Source organism: Girardinichthys multiradiatus, chromosome 2 (genome assembly GCF_021462225.1).
Source record: "Girardinichthys multiradiatus isolate DD_20200921_A chromosome 2, DD_fGirMul_XY1, whole genome shotgun sequence".
Classification (NCBI taxonomy): Eukaryota; Metazoa; Chordata; class Actinopteri; order Cyprinodontiformes; family Goodeidae; genus Girardinichthys; species Girardinichthys multiradiatus.
In genome coordinates, this window is record NC_061795.1 from 7811963 (window position 1) to 7831151 (window position 19189).

The 19189-nt window shown below is 41.7% G+C and overlaps 1 protein-coding gene across 5 annotated transcripts in view; it reads left to right on the top strand.

The window, feature by feature from the left end:
* Positions 1–19189, top strand: part of pot1 (protection of telomeres 1 homolog) — a 118571-nt gene that overhangs the window by 24693 nt on the left and 74689 nt on the right. For 4 of the 5 annotated variants that reach the window (XM_047388409.1, XM_047388399.1, XM_047388390.1 and 1 more), the window contains 2 exons: positions 11332–11465; positions 11853–11925. In XM_047388409.1, the coding sequence (XP_047244365.1) occupies positions 11346–11465; positions 11853–11925 (193 nt within the window). In that variant the 5' untranslated portion in view covers positions 11332–11345. Of the gene's footprint in view, positions 1–11132; positions 11230–11331; positions 11466–11852; positions 11926–19189 lie in introns of all 5 variants that reach the window. The other variant, XM_047388418.1, reaches the window with a different exon arrangement.

Below are 19189 nucleotides of genomic sequence, written 5' to 3' on the forward strand. Positions count from 1 at the left end.
TGCGGCCAATACAGCATCAATTAGTCTTGGGAATGACATATACAAGTCCTGCACAGTGGTCAGAGGGATTTTAAGCCATTCTTTGATAGTGGCCAGGTCACTACGTGGTACTGGTGGAGGAAAACGTTTCCTGACTCGCTCCTCCAAAACACCCCAAAGTGACTCAATAATATTTAGATCTGGTGACTGTGCAGGCCATGGGAGATGTTCAACTTCACTTTCATGTTCATCAAACCAATCTTTCACCAGTCTTGCTGTGTGTATTGGTGCATTGTCATCCTGATACACGGCACCGCCTTCAGGATACAATGTTTGAACCATTGGATGCACATGGTCCTCAAGAATGGTTCGGTAGTCCTTGGCAGTGATGCGCCCATCTAGCACAAGTATTGTACCAAGGGAATGCCATGATATGGCAGCCCAAACCATCACTGATCCACCCCCATGCTTCACTCTGGGCATGCAACAGTCTGGGTGGTACGCTTCTTTGGGGCTTCTCCACACTGTAACTCTCCCGGATGTGGGGAAAAGAGTAAAGGTGGACTCATCAGAGAACAATACATGTTTCACATTGTCCACAGCACAAGGTTTGCGCTCCTCGCACCATTGAAACCGACATTTGGCATTGGCATGAGTGACCAAAGGTTTGGCTATAGCAGCCTGGCCGTGTATATTGACCCTGTGGAGCTCCCGACGGACAGTTCTGGTGGAAACAGGAGAATTGAGGTGCACATTTAATTCTGCCGTGATTTGGGGAGACGTGGTTTTATGTTTTTTGGATACAATCTGGGTTAGCACCCGAACATCCCTTTCAGACAGCTTCCTCTTGCGTCCACAGTTAACCCTGTTGGATGTGGTTCGTCCTTCTTGGTGGTATGCTGACATTACCCTGGATACCGTGGCTCTTCATACATCAAAAAACTTGCTGTTTTGGTCACACATGCGCCAGCAAGACGTGCACCAACAATTTGTGCTCTTTTGAACTCTGGTATGTCACCCATAATGTTGTGTGCATTTCAATATTTTGAGCAAAACTGTGCTCTTACCCTGCTAATTGAACCTTCACACTCTGCTCTTACTGGTGCAATGTGCAATCAATGAAGACTGGCTACCAGGCTGGTCCAATTTAGCCATGAAACCTCCCACACTAAAATGACAGGTGTTTCAGTTTCATTGTCCAACCCCTGTATATATATATATATATTGCTTGTGCACTGTATAGGGTCTATTGGTGAGTTGCTAATAATTGATCACATTACGTTAGCTTAGGTCGTTCAGCATGTTTAATGTCGCAGCTATTGGAGCTTTATGGACCTTTTTTAAAGTCCTGATAAACAAAAAGGGTGTCGGTTATTTAGATGCTTTGCCAGATATGTATATCTGCTTTTCGTTGTAGTCACCGCTCTGTTGCACAAATTTAACGTTGCTTGCTTTCATTTTCTGCCTTGATTTTAGCACCTCAATTTTTACAACTTCAGTTTTATCATTCATCGCGTTCAGAGTGTAATTTTTCTTACTTCCAGTAGGTCAGAATATGGCAGCAGCCCCGACGCGACTGCGGAGTACCTGTAGTCCATAGCCATTCGCATGCATTTTGAATAGTATGGCAGTAATATCGTTTGCCACGGGTGGAGCAGCTGGGAGTCACAAGCGAAAAGCGCCCAAGAGAAGAGAGACTCCAGATTCTCCACCTCAGTCTCTCTTTAACAGCCGGGAATCCGGTGCCTTCTCTGGAAGAGGGAGGAAACACTGCTCGGTCGGCTGACAGCTGCCGGAGCTAGCTGGTACCGAGAAACGTCCAACTTATTTTTTTAAAATAAGTGGAATCTTAATATACCGTGTAGATATTTCAAGTCCAACAAACCTACATTCCCGCCTCAAACATCTTTAAAGTTTTCCTTGGGGTCACAGAACACGTATTATTTACCTTTTTATTCACAATGTTTGCCACCATCATCCGCCATTGCTGCACGAGCCCGACCAATCTGATTCGACCCGCAATGAATCATGGGACTTTGTGGGTCACGGACTACAAAACATTGCTGTTGCTTCGGGGCTGCTGCCGTATTCCAATTTACCCTAAGTACGAACAAAAATTATACTGTGAACATAATGAACGATAAAACTGAAGTTGTAAAAGTGGAGGTGCTAAAATCACGGCAGTGAATGAAAACAGGCCACCTTAAATTTGACCATTAATTAACCATTAATTAACATAACAACGGAGTTGCTCCGTCAGTCAGAACAGAGCAGAGCAGGAATGGAGGATGCGGAATTCTTTTGCCTCCCTCTATGAACAACTGCAACAGCTTCGCATGCTGGAAGGAGCTGGCGGTGTTGGTTAGTAAATTTTAAGTTTCATGATATTTAAATTTCAAACTCCCTGATTATGGTTAGTATAAGTGCGTAAATAAAGCATAACAACCCATATATATGTGTGTGTGTTTATGTATTTTAAAAAAAATTTATTCTGAAGGTGTGGCGGCTTTCATTTTGCCATGGCGGTGCGCCACAATCAATTACATGTAGCGGAAACCTTGTCTATGCCTGTGTGTGGCCAGGAATCCACAATAAACTGGTTTTAGAGCTCTTTACAATGAATAGATTTTGCAGAGCAGATGAGTGCTGAGACTTGGTTGTGCTCAGAAGAGCAGAAAGGCTGCAGGCGGCCCAGGTGGTCTGCCTGACATGTGGGAGAGATTATAGTGCTGGCCTATTGTGGAGATCAGCCGACTGTGTCCAGCCAGCTGGTGGCTTCTTGTTGATATTCCTTTCAGTTGTTTGGCTCCCGTCTATATTATGAGGATACAATCAATGAAACATATACTCATTTTGTATGATACGCTCACATTTCCTCCCGTGTGTCCTTCCTTTCTTCCTTCCAGTTGTCATAAGGTTCCATATTTAAACCCTGCATACTATTGTTCTGTAACAATAGGTTTGGTTTGGCGTTTAGCATTATAATGAATAATTAACAATTACAGAAAAATTATTAAATTGATTTGTTAGACTAACAAATCCGAGCACCACTGTTGGGCAACAGTGATTGGCCTATAACTTAATTAACAATTAATTATTAACAGACTTACTAATAAAGTTAGAAAATAAAAATTTTTGTCAGACAGATCAGGACGCCACCTGATCTGGAATCTTTAGCCAAACAACCTTCAGTCTGTCCAATATTATCCTGTAAATACCAGCCCAATATGGTATGGTATTATAAAACAGGAGACGAAAGAGGAGATTTGAGCTCTGACATTCAAAACAAGCGCTGCACACATATACAGAATAAACACACAGCAACGTCTCTCAAAAACATAAGAATTTACTTATAGAATAATCCAAGTTAAATTATTTCACTCAACAAACTATTTAACTAAATTAGTAACACTCCACTAAAACTACAAAACAAAAATGAAGAGAATACGAAAATTTAATAAACAACAAAAAAGAAAAGAGGAGAAACTGAAACTAATTGCCAATGAAATGATTCAATGAAATCACAGTTCAGTGTGGATATATTTGCTTAAGTACCAAAGTTTGCCTTAAGGAATTTGGGATGAGGAACAAGAGAGCAACTATTTGTGCATATTCAGGCAACCAATTCACAATGCAAATAAGAGGGCTAAATAAAATATTTAAGTAAGATTTTGCCAAATTAGAAATCAATAACCTTTTGGGCAATTGATTCTTAATATTTGTAACCAGCCATCACAGGGAGTGATGGATTACTAAAATTGGTGGCGAGAAAATCTTTTTAACCTCTCATGAGATTGCAAATGAACAGACAGACGTGATGATGTCACGAGTTAGGAGTTACGGTTTAACCCTAACCCTCTTTTTGAACTGTTGAAATGGTTAATGGCCTGCATTTGTATAGCACCTGTTGGACCACTTGTTTGCTGAGTATTGGACTATCTGCACGTTGTTGGACGTCACTGTGCCCCTCCAATGGCATCGGCCATTTTGTACCCAGGACTGCCCGCTCCTACATATCCCATCGAGCATTGCGACTGATATGACTGGGCGTCCCAAGTCTGACGTCACAGGACGCTATATAGGAAGGCGCCCATTTTGAAAACTCGCCTTCTGCTAGGACCGGACTAGTGATCGAAGTGCGCCACTTCAAGAGGGGAGACCTTTGCAGAGAGCTTTGCAGAGTTCATTCATTCTCTCTCGTTGGACAACGAACAATTCATAACTGAGGTTTTTGGATTAAGAAGGCCAGAGATTTCACTTTGCCGATTGAAGACGTGAGTTGAACACGTAACTGAGAACACGGAGTTTCGGAGAGTTTCGTGTTTCATTTCCAAGTCAACTTTGATGGTCAGATCATATTTTTCCTTTTTGTCAAGAAGACCAAAGGACGAAGACTGACCGCTTTCCCTGAAGTTAATTGTGGACGCACAATTAACTTACCCCCACTTTTCCTCGCTCGAATTTCCTCGCTCAGGAAGAAGACGACACCAAGTAAAACCCATCTTTTATTTAATCTTTTATTTCTTTATTAGAAGGCCTGGGCAGGGTCAGAGGTTGTAGAAGCGATCAGAATCGCTGGTTAGGATCTCATGTGTTCTGAATGATATGTGCATGTAACCTTGCTTATTGAAACTTTGATGTGTTATGTTGATATCGGGATCCGCCGCGGTCCTAGAGCTGCTTGTGTTTACTATCTGAGAGTCAACGCGGGCACGTTGTAAGACTGGACTGTTAAAATGACCTCATGGTAAAATTCTCCATTTCCCCTTTGTCTTCAATCTCACTGTGCTAGCTTGCCGCCAAAAGTTAGAATCCTTTGTGCTCAGGAGTTAGGGGGACGTTTTATGATCAGAAGATCATAAAGGACAATCGGAGCTGCTCTCCAACCCCCCACCACTCGCCACCACACCACCACTCATATTCTCATTTCCTTCGTCTGTTGTGCCATAAACTGCTGGTTAATTCAATACATACCCACTGCCGTTTGTTGATTTTTGCTTATTTAGATGTGTTACCCCTGTGTTTGTAGAATTTTGCATGTTGAGTAGGTGAAAATTAATAAATATTCACATAGATAAAGAGAGAGCGTTTGGTGTTCATTTTGTGCAAAAGTGATGCGTCAGTCAAGATAAGGTTAAAGGTTCCACACGTTTCGGCAGAAACGGTCGATTAAACAGTGACATCTCCGGCAATAGTTATTAATTATTACGGAGTATTTAACGGTTGTAATTGTCAGAGGGGTTGAGCCACAATTACAACACCAGAAACATCTCTGGTCTCGATTCATAAATGAGGATTTTGGTTAGGAAGTTGATTTTGTCAGGTTATGATCTGTAATTATAATTATTGATCAAGACTAATCAATCAATAATCATAAACCCAACACACCTTATCAAGTCTCCAGAGTGCTTTACACTGCAAATAGTCATCCGCCTATTCATACACACATTCACACACTGACAGTGGTGAGCTACGTTGTAGCCACAGCTGCCCTGGGACAGCCAAACAGAAGGGAGGCTGTGATGCAGTCAGTGCCACCGAGCCCTCTGACCATCAGCAGGCAAGGTGTGTGAAGTGTCTTGCCCAAGGACACAACGACTGAGACGGACAGAGTGGGAGTTCGAACCAGCAAGCCACCGGTTACAACAAACAGCTACCACCTGATCCACAGTGAACTAAATTCCACACAGTGATCAGGAAAGTTATGAGATACAGGTCCTTCTCAAAATATTAGCATATTGTGATGAAGTTCATTATTTTCCATAATGTAATGATGAAAATTTAACATTCATATATTTTAGATTCATTGCACACTAACTGAAATATTTCAGGTCTTTTATTGTCTTAATACGGATGATTGTGGCATACAGCTCATGAAAACCCAAAATTCCTATCTCACAAAATTAGCATATTTCATCCGACCAATAAAAGAAAAGTGTTTTTAATACAAAAAACGTCAACCTTCAAATAATCATGTACAGTTATGCACTCAATACTTGGTCAGGAATCCTTTTGCAGAAATGACTGCTTCAATACGTTGTGGCATGGAGGCAATCAGCCTGTGGCACTGCTGAGGTCTTATGCCCAGGATGCTTCGATAGCGGCCTTTAGCTCATCCAGAGTGTTGGGTCTTGAGTCTTCAATGTTCTCTTCACAATATCCCACAAATTCTCTATGGGGTTCAGGTCAGGAGAGTTGGCAGGCCAATTGAGCACAGTGATACCATGGTCAGTAAACCATTTACCAGTGGTTTTGGCACTGTGAGCAGGTGCCAGGTTGTGCTGAAAAATGAAATCTTCATCTCCATAAAGCTTTTCAGCAGATGGAAGCATGAAGTGCTCCAAAATCTCCTGATAGCTAGCTGCATTGACCCTGCCCTTGATAAAATACAGTGGACCAACACCAGCAGCTGACACGGCACCCCAGACCATCACTGACTGTGGGTACTTGACACTGGACTTCTGGCATTTTGGCATTTCCTTCTCCCCAGTCTTCCTCCAGACTCTGGCACCTTGATTTCCGAATGACATGCAGAATTTGCTTTCATCCGAAAAAAGTACATTGGACCACTGTCAACAGTCCAGTGCTGCTTCTCTGTAGCCCAGGTCAGGCGCTTCTGCTGCTGTTTCTGGTTCAAAAGTGGCTTGACCTGGGGAATGCGGCACCTGTAGCCCATTTCCTGCACACGCCTGTGCACGGTGGCTCTGGATGTTTCTACTCCAGACTCAGTCCACTGCTTCCGCAGGTCCCCCAAGGTCTGGAATCGGCCCTTCTCCACAATCTTCCTTAGGGTCCGGTCACCTCTTCTCGTTGTGCAGCGTTTTCTGCCACACTTTTTCCTTCCCACAGACTTCCCACTGCGGTGCCTTGATACAGCACTCTGGCAACAACCTATTCGTTCAGAAATTTCTTTCTGTGTCTTACCCTCTTGCTTGAGGGTGTCAATAGTGGCCTTCTGGACAGCAGTCAGGTCGGCAGTCTTACCCATGATTGGGGTTTTGAGTGATGAACCAGGCTGGGAGTTTTAAAGGCCTCAGGAATCTTTTGCAGGTGTTTAGAGTTAACTCGTTGATTCAGATGATTAGGTTCATAGCTCGTTTAGAGACCCTTTTAATGATATGCTAATTTTGTGAGATAGGAATTTTGGGTTTTCGTGAGCTGTATGCCAAAATTATCCGTATTAAGACAATAAAAGACCTGAATTATTTAGTGTGCAATGAATCTAAAATATATGAATGTTAAATTTTCATCATTACATTATGGAAAATAATTAACCTTATCACAATATGCTAATATTTTGAGAAGGACCTGTAGATGATCTGTCTCACCCTCTTCATCACTTATTCCGACTGCTCCCACCTGGCAGAAGGTATAAGGTCCCACTGGCCCGGAATAATATCTTTGGGTGTATTCATACCAGGAAAATCATTTGGTCCACAGAAGTGGACTTTTTTTTCTTTTGGTTCAGTTGGCTTTCATATTGTACTTTTTGCAAGTAAATTATAATTTGTTAAAAAGCCATGTAGGTGACGATCATTGCTCCAATTGGAGAGAAATGATGGGGGCGGGACAGAGCACAGACCAGGAAATGAAGGAAAAAACTGTGAATGTTCTGCGTGCAGCACCTCTGTTCTGTTAATTTGTGCCATTAGTACAGCTGCAATAGCATTGTGAGGGTCAAGAGAAGCTCATTCAACAATAAACCTTTGCTCACAAAATCCATAAAAAAACATAATTACCCTGTGGAATATCGTGCATTAAGGAAGTGGGCAAAGAAAGAGCTCAAGATAGCAGTACTGAATTACAATTGGAGGTTGCAGAACATGTTTCAAACTTTCGCCTGGCATTGGAGACAGTTAAGACTAAAAGGAGCCGACTAAAAGGACTTTCATTTCTATTAATGGTCAGTCTGATTTCAATTTGAGTAATGATTTTAAACTTTTTTATAATAGGTTTAATATTCAGGGTTTTAGTGAGGAACTTTTTCATTTTTGTCGCACTCTCGGATGTTTCTAAGCACATTGATAGTATCACAGGTTTGAATCTTTTTACAAAACCAAAGAAAGGAAAAGTCCTGGGTCTGATGGAATTGGAAGGTATATTCTGTAGAACTGCACACTTCAGTTAGGAGATATCTTTTACTTTATTTTTAATATGTCACTCCAAACTCACAAGGTTCCTCTGCTTTGGAATGACTGTCATTGTCCCTTTTCCTGAAACTAAAGCACGTCCTTCTCTGAATGACTTACTCCATTTATCATTGATAATGATGTCATTACTGGCAATGGCTATTAAGTGTTTTATTCTTGTATAGAATAGAGTATAGAGTCAGTTCTCACTTTTAACATAGTCTGCTGGTTTGGACTTTTAACTGTCAAAGAGACTGCAGAATATTATTAAATTAGGTACAAAATGCTGGGATAAACCTGAGGGACCTCACTAACCCCTAACCCTGTACAAGTCTAGGTTAACTCTGAAAGCAAAACAGATTTTGGTGTAACAGGATCACTCTCTCAATAATGACTTCTGGTGGCTTCCATCTGGACGCAGGTTAGTTCTTAGATGTGGTCCTACAGTCTCAAAATGTCTTAACAATCTTTTAAAATGACCCAAAATGTTTTTATATATTTAATGAAAGTATGGTGTGGTGTCATGCCAGGCCGACTGGGTTTCTTTTATTCCTACTATGCTGCACAACAGTTGTCTCCAATGGGGGACTAAAGATGATGATGTTTTTTGTTTCGTTTGTACAGGAAATGGATTGTAGGATTCATAGAAGAAAATAAAAGGGATCTTTGTAGAGTGAACTTGCATTTGTGCAACAAAAAGTGTATCATGATCAGCATTTCTTTAGTTCCCTTGTATTATTTTAATAAACTCTAAAAACATGTTCAGGGGCCAGAAAAACCATCCAGCAGCTTGTCAGTAATAAATCTGCAGATATTCTTTGCTGTATGAAAAATGCCACAAAAAATGAGAAAGAGTTCCAGGAGTAACAGAACAGAAGATGCAGTTTCTATCAGGTTCTATCAATTTTTACCAGGTTCTACACCACAGGCCATTTTTTAATTAAAGCCTGTAGATTTTCCCCTCTGGCCTACATCAGGAAAGTTTATTTGATTCCATTTTTTATATTCTTGTCTGTGTTTTCTGCCTGACTGCGTTGTTGACTTTACACCTGAGCGATCAGCTCCTATGCCCTGTGGGGTGTTCCCACTCCGCTGTCCTCGGCTGGCGAGGTACCACCAAGGGACCTGGCAGTCAAATCTGCTCGATATCTAACTAATGAACTCTGACAGGAAGCAATGTGCTACCTGCTGGGAACATGGCCAACACTTTTCTGGCTTCTTTCCCTGTAAAATGCCTGACAGACTGGAGCACTCCCGCTCGGCTGTCGACATGAATCCGGGGTTTCCTGACAGAGGGTTGTCCTGGTAATGAACTGGTCTTTTGTGGAGGACAACTCTGCTGGATTAAACCTCAGATCACAGGTCGGATCGGTGCTTGTCAGCAGCTTGGTGTTGTTTATTCTCAGACATACAACAGGCTGAAGCCTCTAACCTCAGACATTCCCTGTTGTCTAAGGTAGGAGAACATAAGCTGACTGCTCCAGATGTTTCATTACTCTTTGAATGGACTATCACTCAAACCAGCAGTTACTTTCTCAGGACAGAAGTTAAAGCACAGGGGTCTGTGGTAAATAGACACATACAAAGTGGAGCCCCAACCTGATTACAGCAGTAGTTAAAAAAAACTGTTAGATGGTTTAAACGTATTTCAAATCGACAAGTAATTTATTCTTTGACAAAGAACTTTAAGAATAAGTTCTGCAAACTTAAACAAGCAGCAGCTAAGTACTGGACTGTAACCTATACATGTACAATATTGCCAATATATCTTTATTTCACTCATTTATATCTCCTATCTTATGTATATAGTATACACATTTGTTGTGATTTTATTTTAGACATCGCGCTTTTTTATTTACTATGTGTTTTGTTACTTTGCTTGCATTTGTTTTTGTTAATATGTGTTAATATTTTTTCAAAATTATCTTCCCAGATATGCTTCTTTTATTCAATCTTACTGCTGTGACAATTCATTTTTCCCCTTAGGGAAAATTATTACCCAGATCTCTGTTCCCTGATCTCACTCAGCAAAGGATGTCTAACAATCTTCACACTACTGGTCCATTCTTTGTCAACCTAATTGTTTCTCAGCATTAAAATGCCAAACTGCATATTATCTAATAGAACTAAACCTAAAACTGTATTTATATTAGTTCTGTTAGAACACATAAGACTAGGACTGCACTACTTTGAGCAAAGAAGTAAATGCCGTTGATTACAATTAACTCACATTTTTCTTTGTTAGCCATTACACAATGTCCTCACAACACACTGAACATTGGTATCACAGCAACTAAAAATTAGCTGAAACGTGTCTATGTTGTAAGTTACACCATTAATTTGAACATTTGCACTATTAAGAATTAGGAACAAATGTTCAGGAAATTGTTTCTCCAATTTTTAAGATTTCTCAAGCTCAGAGGGAGGAGAAACCCCTCCAAACCAGATTTAGTGCAGTATACAGGTACATAAATCACTCTGTACCCCAGAACCTCAATGACCTGAGGGCTGCCCTTCAAAAGAGGAGGATGCCATGCCTCAGCAGACAATAAGTTGACTTGTAAACATGAGATCGCATGCTTCTACTTAAGTGCCCAACTTTCATGACATAATATCACTGTACAATGAACTTTTCCAAAATATCCTATATTGTCTTCACACATCACTAAGAACTATAAAACAAAATCACAGTGAAAATCACAGTAGACTGCACATTAAAAGGAAAACCCACATTACAGGAGAGCAGTGCTGTGCAGTTACCTAAATGACAATCAGATTAAATTAAATTGTTAGCAACAGGTGACTAAAGGCCAACAAAAAGCACATCTCTGGCTGTGTTTGAGAAAAGAACAACCAACAATTCACAGTAAAAAAGGACAGAACAAAAACTGTGCAAATAACAGTATGGATGTTAGCACTTTGAGCTTGTTTGTTTTAAAGTCAGTGAAGGTTATAAAGTCCAACAGCTGCAGGGAGAAATTATCATCTTCTCCTTCTGTCTCCCACCCCCTGCACTGTGTTCAGAGGGCATCCTAGGACAGAGCTGGCAGTCCTAAGGAGTTTGTCTAACCTCTTCCTGTCTGCTGTAGACAAAGTGCTGCTCTAACATAATACACCATATGTATGTATGTATGTATTTATATGTACATATCTCTGACCTCCAAGATCTTGATGTGTGGATAATACTGCACTCCAATTTTGCCATTTGTGGTTTGCATTTCAGGTCACCTTAACATCATGGCTGTGTATATACTCTCAGAGGGGTCAGGGCCAGGCTCCCAGGTACCTCCACACCTGACCAGGATTCTCATCTCTCTCCTCAGCCCAGGAATTAACTGCACCAACAAAACAGTCAAGGTTTGTTTAGCTCAGCTGTTTACCAGCTCTAATAAATATTGGAACTGCAGAATGTCATGGGCATTGCTTGAACAGACTTCACAGCATTTGTTTCAGACATTTGTCTTCTTGACTACATTCAGGGGTGACTGATTATGGGACTAATGGTGTTGCCGTCGAACCCATCATCCATATGCATCATAGATCCCAAGTTCTAGGATCTCTGTTTTTTGTTTATTTTGCTTTATTCACCTGCAATGCCGTAAAAATTGTTATAACACCTAAAAAGCTAATTGAGATGTAGTTTTTCTGCCTTCTTCTGCTCTGAAGTTCTAGCTGGAGTTCTGCTGAGTTTTAGTAAGAACGAAACATGTTTCAGTGTTTATTAAAGTGGGTTTTCTTATCCAGGGTAAAGTGATTCATAAAGGACCACTGGTGAGGGTGGAGGCAGATGACTTCATCCTGAAAACTGTCATTAAGGGTAACATTTTCTTTAACATTGCTCTTATTCACCCAATGTTTTCTTATCTGACAAGATGAAGTAGTTGATGGAAGCTGTGGCTCACAAAGAAGGGTAGTCACTGGTCATTTGGGAGGTTGCCAGTTTGGTTCCAGCCTACGAACTACGCATTCAGCCTAAATAAGCCTCCGATCTGTGAATTAGTTTGTCAGAAAAACTTGAAAAGCACCATATTCCTGGTAGTAAGCCCCCACCTCTCCCTTTATGTTGGTATGCACTGTTGGTCAGCAGGCTGAAAACTTGACTTGTTTTAAAATGAATTCTGGCCATTTAACAAACACATAGTCATGTTGCTGAAACTAAAGCTCGGCACAAACTGTGTCACAGCTACTTCCATAGCTTTGGGTATAGCAAAAATGCATAGCCCAAACGTATTCATTAATTTTAATGAACATAAAACCGAAGTGATCTTTCCACCCTTAGCCCCCATTTGAAGTTTGTTGTCACCAACTTAGGTGTTAAAATATATGCTGCCGCTAGGTTTGATAACAATGGTAATGCTATGATAAACTCATTCTTATAATAATAAAATAATAAATTTTATTTAAAACAGGGACAATATACAGTATACAACCACAAGATGCACTGTATCAGGTTATAGCTCTAAGTGCTAATTTCCACCTGTAGTCCCTTACCCAGCTGGTACAAACAAACAACACAAAAAAAGAAAATAAATGCATAAAAACAAAACCCCATCAAATATACACTACAAGAGCATACACATATACCCTCTATAGTCAATCTATAATATCCGTACTCCAAAGACTTTACCACAGACACCACTCACAAACATCTCAAAATATTTGAAAAAGAAAGAAAAAGAAATTAAAACAGGCTGACACCATTCAACAAAATGCAATACACTATCAGACAGATAAACACAATCTCTATACAACAAGTCATCACATCCATACTCTGAAAACCTCAAAGCAGGTGAATCCACTGACATCAGTTCATATTGTGTGAACAAGTTTGATTCAAAAGAAGCCATTTTTTGTCATGTGTGAGAACTTATAAGAATCTGTACATAGCAGTAGATCTGTTGGCAAAGTATTCCACTGTTGCGTGGCCACACTTGAGAACGCTGATTTCCCAAAAGAAGTTCTATGTTTGGGGACCCTACACTCACCGCGTAAGGTCTAGCAAGTGACTCGAAATGTTTTCCTTTAACTGAGGAATACAAATTTTTATAACGGAGGGGGAGCAAGACCATGAATAATCTTAAAAAGCAGACATAAGTTTGTGTACCTGATTAAGTTGTCAAAACTGAGAAAATTATACTTGGTAAGAATATGACAATGATGAAACGAACATAGCTGGATTATTTCAACCCTCTTTTATAAGGAAAGAGCCAGGTCAGTCTGTCTCACCTTCAAGTAGTGGAAAACACAGTAGTGCGATTTTTGAAAAGGTACAATGACACTTTGGTGTTAGCCTCTTTGAACTGGCTGCCTATTTATTTCAGGATTCATTTTAAAGTTGTTTTATTTGTTGTTAAGTCTCTTAATAGCCTTGCGCCAGCATATCTGTCCAACCTGCTGCATCCTATGCCCCATCTCGTTCCCTCAGAAACCACTGGTGGTTACTAAACATCAAGAACTTGAGAGGTCATCGAGCTTTTTCTGTTGTGGCCCCAAAGCTCTGGAATGAGATTTCTCTGCATATAAGAGCCAGTGCTAGAGGCAGTAGAGAACAGGCTCTAGCACCAGCCCTGGTTAACAACCGGAACCTTTATAGATAAAAGCCCTAAAGACGAGTGGTCAGAGTAGCAGTGTAAACATGCAACAAGCTGCTCATGAATTAGAAAAAGGGTTTTGTTGTTGTAATAGCAAAGTAAACGTTCTTACACTCATTATTGAGAATAATTATGGAAATGGTATTTTTTGTTGAGATGCGAAAAATAACACAAGCATTTTTCTTTCCTCACTAATGTCCCTTGTACATAGTCTTATCTTTTGGTTGACGCATTAGGACACTAACATCTCAAGATGTGGGCTGTTGTTCCTATTACTGAATAAAATCCCTTACACAACAGAGGGAATATTGGATGATGCCACCAAATCTGCCCTGACACAGTAAAGTCCTGTGGTTGAGTGGACGCTTGTGCATTTGGCTGCCGCTACTCACCGGAAACTTTGTTGTTCTGGATCCCTACCTGCGTCATTCACCGCAGCATGGCATCCTCGCACAGCTATAGTTGTAAACGATGTGGGCTTCCCAACTTAACATCTGGTCTGCAGTACTCTGGACTCTTCTGCTACTCCTTCTCCAACCTGGGTCGGGCCTTCTTTTGTACCTCAAGGCTAAGCTCCTTTGGATCCACTACCTGCTGACTGAGCCTCCACCACCCATGCTGTGCCTACACAGGTGTAGGGCCTCCTTTTGTGGCCAATACAGTGTCAATTCGTGTTGGGAATATCATATACAAGTCCTGCACAGTGGTCAGAGGGATTTTAAGCCATTCTTCTTGCAGGATAGTGGCCAGGTCACTACGTGATACTGGTGGAGGAAAATGTTTCCTGACTCGCTCCTCCAAAACACCCCAAAGTTGCTCAATACAGGTCCTTCTCAAAATATTAGCATATTGTGATAAAGTTCATTATTTTCCATAATGTAATGATGAAAATTTAACATTCATATATTTTAGATTCATTGCACACTAACTGAAATATTTCAGGTCTTTTATTGTCTTAATACGGATGATTTTGGCATACAACTCATGAAAACCCAAAATTCCTATCTCACAAAATTAGCATATTTCATCCGACCAATAAAAGAAAAGTGTTTTTAATACAAAAAACGTCAACCTTCAAATAATCATGTACAGTTATGCACTCAATACTTGGTCGGGAATCCTTTGGCAGAAATGACTGCTTCAATGCGGCGTGGCATGGAGGCAATCAGCCTGTGGCACTGCTGAGGTCTTATGGAGGCCCAGGATGCTTCGATAGCGGCCTTTAGCTCATCCAGAGTGTTGGGTCTTGAGTCTCTCAACGTTCTCTTCACAATATCCCACAGATTCTCTATGGGGTTCAGGTCAGGAGAGTTGGCAGGCCAATTGAGCACAGTGATACCATGGTCAGTAAACCATTTACCAGTGGTTTTGGCACTGTGAGCATGTGCCAGGTGGTGCTGAAAAATGAAATCTTCATCTCCATAAAGCTTTTCAGCAGATGGAAGCATGAAGTGCTCCAAAATCTCCTGATAGCTAGCTGCATTGACCCTGCCCTTGATAAAACACAGTGGACCAACACCAGCAGCTGACACGGCACCCCAGACCATCACTGACTGTGGGTACTTGACACTGGACTTCTGGCATTTTGGCATTTCCTTCTCCCCAGTCTTCCTCCAGACTCTGGCACCTTGATTTCCGAATGACATGCAGAATTTGCTTTCATCCGAAAAAAGTACTTTGGACCACTGAGCAACAGTCCAGTGCTGCTTCTCTGTAGCCCAGGTCAGGCGCTTCTGCCGCTGTTTCTGGTTCAAAAGTGGCTTGACCTGGGGAATGCGGCACCTGTAGCCCATTTCCTGCACACGCCTGTGCACGGTGGCTCTGGATGTTTCTACTCCAGACTCAGTCCACTGCTTCCGCAGGTCCCCCAAGGTCTGGAATCGGCCCTTCTCCACAATCTTCCTCAGGGTCCGGTCACCTCTTCTCGTTGTGCAGCATTTTCTGCCACACTTTTTCCTTCCCACAGACTTCCCACTGAGGTGCCTTGATACAGCACTCTGGAAACAGCCTATTCGTTCAGAAATTTCTTTCTGTGTCTTACCCTCTTACTTGAGGGTGTCAATAGTGGCCTTCTGGACAGCAGTCAGGTCGGCAGTCTTACCCATGATTGGGGTTTTGAGTGATGAACCAGGCTGGGAGTTTTAAAGGCCTCAGGAATCTTTTGCAGGTGTTTAGAGTTAACTTGTTGATTCAGATGATTAGCTCGTTTAGAGACCCTTTTAATGATATGCTAATTTTGTGAGATAGGAATTTTGGGTTTTCATGAGCTGTATGCCACAATCATCCGTATTAAGACAATAAAAGACCTGAAATATTTCAGTTAGTGTGCAATGAATCTAAAATATATGAATGTTAAATTTTCATCATTACATTATGGAAAATAATGAACTTGATCACAATATGCTAATATTTTGAGAAAGACCTGTAATATTTAGATCCGGTGACTGTGCAGGGCATGGGAGATGTTCACCTTCACTTTCATGTTCATCAAACCAATCTTTCACCAGTCTTGCTGTGTGTATTGGTGCATTGTCATCCTGATACACGGCACCGCCTTCAGGATCAATGTTTGAACCATTGGATGCACATGGTCCTCAAGAATGGTTCGGTAGTCCTTGGCAATGACGCGCCCATCTAGCACAAGTATTGGGCCAAGGGGAATGCCATGATATGGCAGCCCAAACCATCACTGATCCACCCCCATGCTTCACTCTGGGCATGCAACAGTCTGGGTGGTACGCTTCTTTGGGGCTTCTCCACACCGTAACTCTCCCGGATGTGGGGAAAACAGTAAAGGTGGACTCATCAGAGAACAATACATGTTTCACATTGTCCACAGCCCTGATTTGCGCTCCTTGCACCATTGAAACTGACGTTTGGTATTGGCATGAGTGACCAAAGGTTTGGCTATAGCAGCCCGGCCATGTATATTGACCCTGTGAAGCTCCCGACGGACAGTTCTGGTGGAAACAGGAAAGTTGAGGTGCACATTTAATTCTGCCATGATCTGGGCAGCCGTGGTTTTATGTTTTTTGGATACAATCCGGGTTAGCACCCGAACATCCCTTTCAGACAGCTTCCTCTTGCGTCCACAGTTAATCCTGTTGGATGTGATTTGTCCTTCTTGGTGGTATGCTGACATTACCCTGGATACCGTGGCTCTTGATACATCACAAAGGCTTGCTGTCTTGGTCACAGATGCGCCAGCAAGACGTGCACCAACAATTTGTCCTCTTTTGAACTCTGGTATGTCACCCATAATGTTGTGTGCATTTCAATATTTTGAGCAAAACTGTGCTCTTACCCTGCTAATTGAACATTCACACTCTGCTCTTACTGGTGCAATGTGCAATCAATGAAGACTGGCTACCAGGCTGGTCCAATTTAACCATGAAACCTCCCACACTAAATTGACAGGTGTTTCAGTTTCATTGTCTAACCCCTTTATATCTATATCTAGATATAGATATAGATATATAGATATATCTCCTCGCTGAATTTGAGTTTGATTTCTTTGCTTGAAAGAACCCTGCAACAACCCAATGACTGCTCATAACTGAATGACTCTACCCCTCCGGGTTTTGTTTACATCTGCCAAGCTCGTGTTACACGATGTGGAGGCGGGTTGGCGATAATTCACCGCGAGAAATGGAAAGTGCTGCTCGTGTCCTTGCCAACCTTCACATCTATGGAATGCTTCGCATTTAAACTCCTTGGACCCATTCCCACCATCATCGGTGCAGTCTATCGGCCCCCTAACCCACACAGTGACTTTCTAAAAACCTGGTTTATTTATTCACTCACCTGTCCTCTCTCTCTCCTAATGCCATTTGTCAATATACAATGGACAATGATAATCTTCCACTTACCAAATACTTCATATCATACCTGAAAACTTCGGATTTAACCAGTTCACTGACTTTCCCACACACATAAAAGGACAGTCCCCAGACTTAATTTGTTGTTCTGGCCTCAGCCCTCCAACTGCTCTGCTGATGAACTTCAGATAACGGATCATTTCCTCCTGTCATTTCATGTTTCTCTTTGTCTGTCTATAACCAAGATACCTTGACTCATCTCATTTGGGAGTATTAAGAACATTAACATTGACTCTGTCTCCTCTCACATCCTCAGAACCTTGGCTCCACATCCTTCTTCCACCCCGGATGAACTTACAGCTCAATATAACAATTGTTTAAATGAACTCGGACTGTTACCTTCTCCCACACTCCCCCCTGGTTTACCCCTGAGTTCTGGTCCATAAGGCTAAATGTCATCATCTCCTTAAGAAAACTGGTCTTCCAATTCATAAAGAAATGTATAAAACTCACAAAGCACATTATAAGAAGTCTATTGCTCAAGGTCCAGTCATGTTTCGGGTTTGATCTGCTGTAATGAAGGTAATTTCAAGACCTTGTTTTCACTGTTCAGTAACATTTTACCAACCCCGGATTTATTCCCCTCCCACTTATAATGCTATTTTTTGTGTGAAAATCCACATGATTCATCAGCGACTGTCTCCCTAGTCATCACCTATAACATCTTTTGAAATCCCTACCCTCACTTAGCCACTGTGCAGTTTTTAACTTCCCATCATCTCCAATATCTTTGACTTAATCTGTAAATCTAAGACTTCTACTTGTCTGCTTGATCCAGTCCCAACTGCTCTGGTCAAGTCTTGCCTTCAGCCTCTCCTCTCCTCCCCTTCATAACTGCCATTATTAACTCCTCACTTACCTTTAGAATTGTCCCTGCCCTCTTCAAAACTACTATTTTGCCTGGACAAAAAAAAATCGCCACCAAAAAAAAAGTTACACACTCTTATATTTCGTTGGACCGCCTTTAGCTTTGATTACAGCACTCATTAGCTGTGCCATTGTTTCGATAAGCTTCTGCAATGTCACAAGATTTATTTCCACCCAGTGTTGCATTAATTTTTCACCAAGATCTTGCATTGATGATGGTAGAGTCTGATCCCTGCACAAAGCCTTCTCCAGCACATCCCAAAGATTCTTAATGGGATTACGGTGTGGACTCTGTGGTGGCCATTCCATGTGTGAGAATGATGTCTCATGCTCCCTGAACCACTCTTTCACAATTCGAGCCCGATGAATCCTGGCATTGTCATCTTGGAATATACCCGTGTCATCAGGGAAGAAAAAATCCATTGATGGAATAACCTGGTCATTCTGTATATTCAGGTAGTCAGCTGACCTCATTCTTTGAACACACACTGTTGCTGAACCCAGACCTGACCAACTGCAGCAACCCCAGATCATAGCACTGCCCCCACAGGCTTGTACAGTAGGCACTAGGCATGATGGATGCATCACTTCACCTGCCTCTCTTCTTACCCTGGTGCGCCCATCACTCTGAAACAGGGTAAACCTGGACTCATCAGACCATATGACCTTCTTCCATTGCTCCTGAGTTCAATCTTTATGCTCCCTAGCAAACTGAAGCCTTTTTTGCCAGTTAGCCGCACTGATT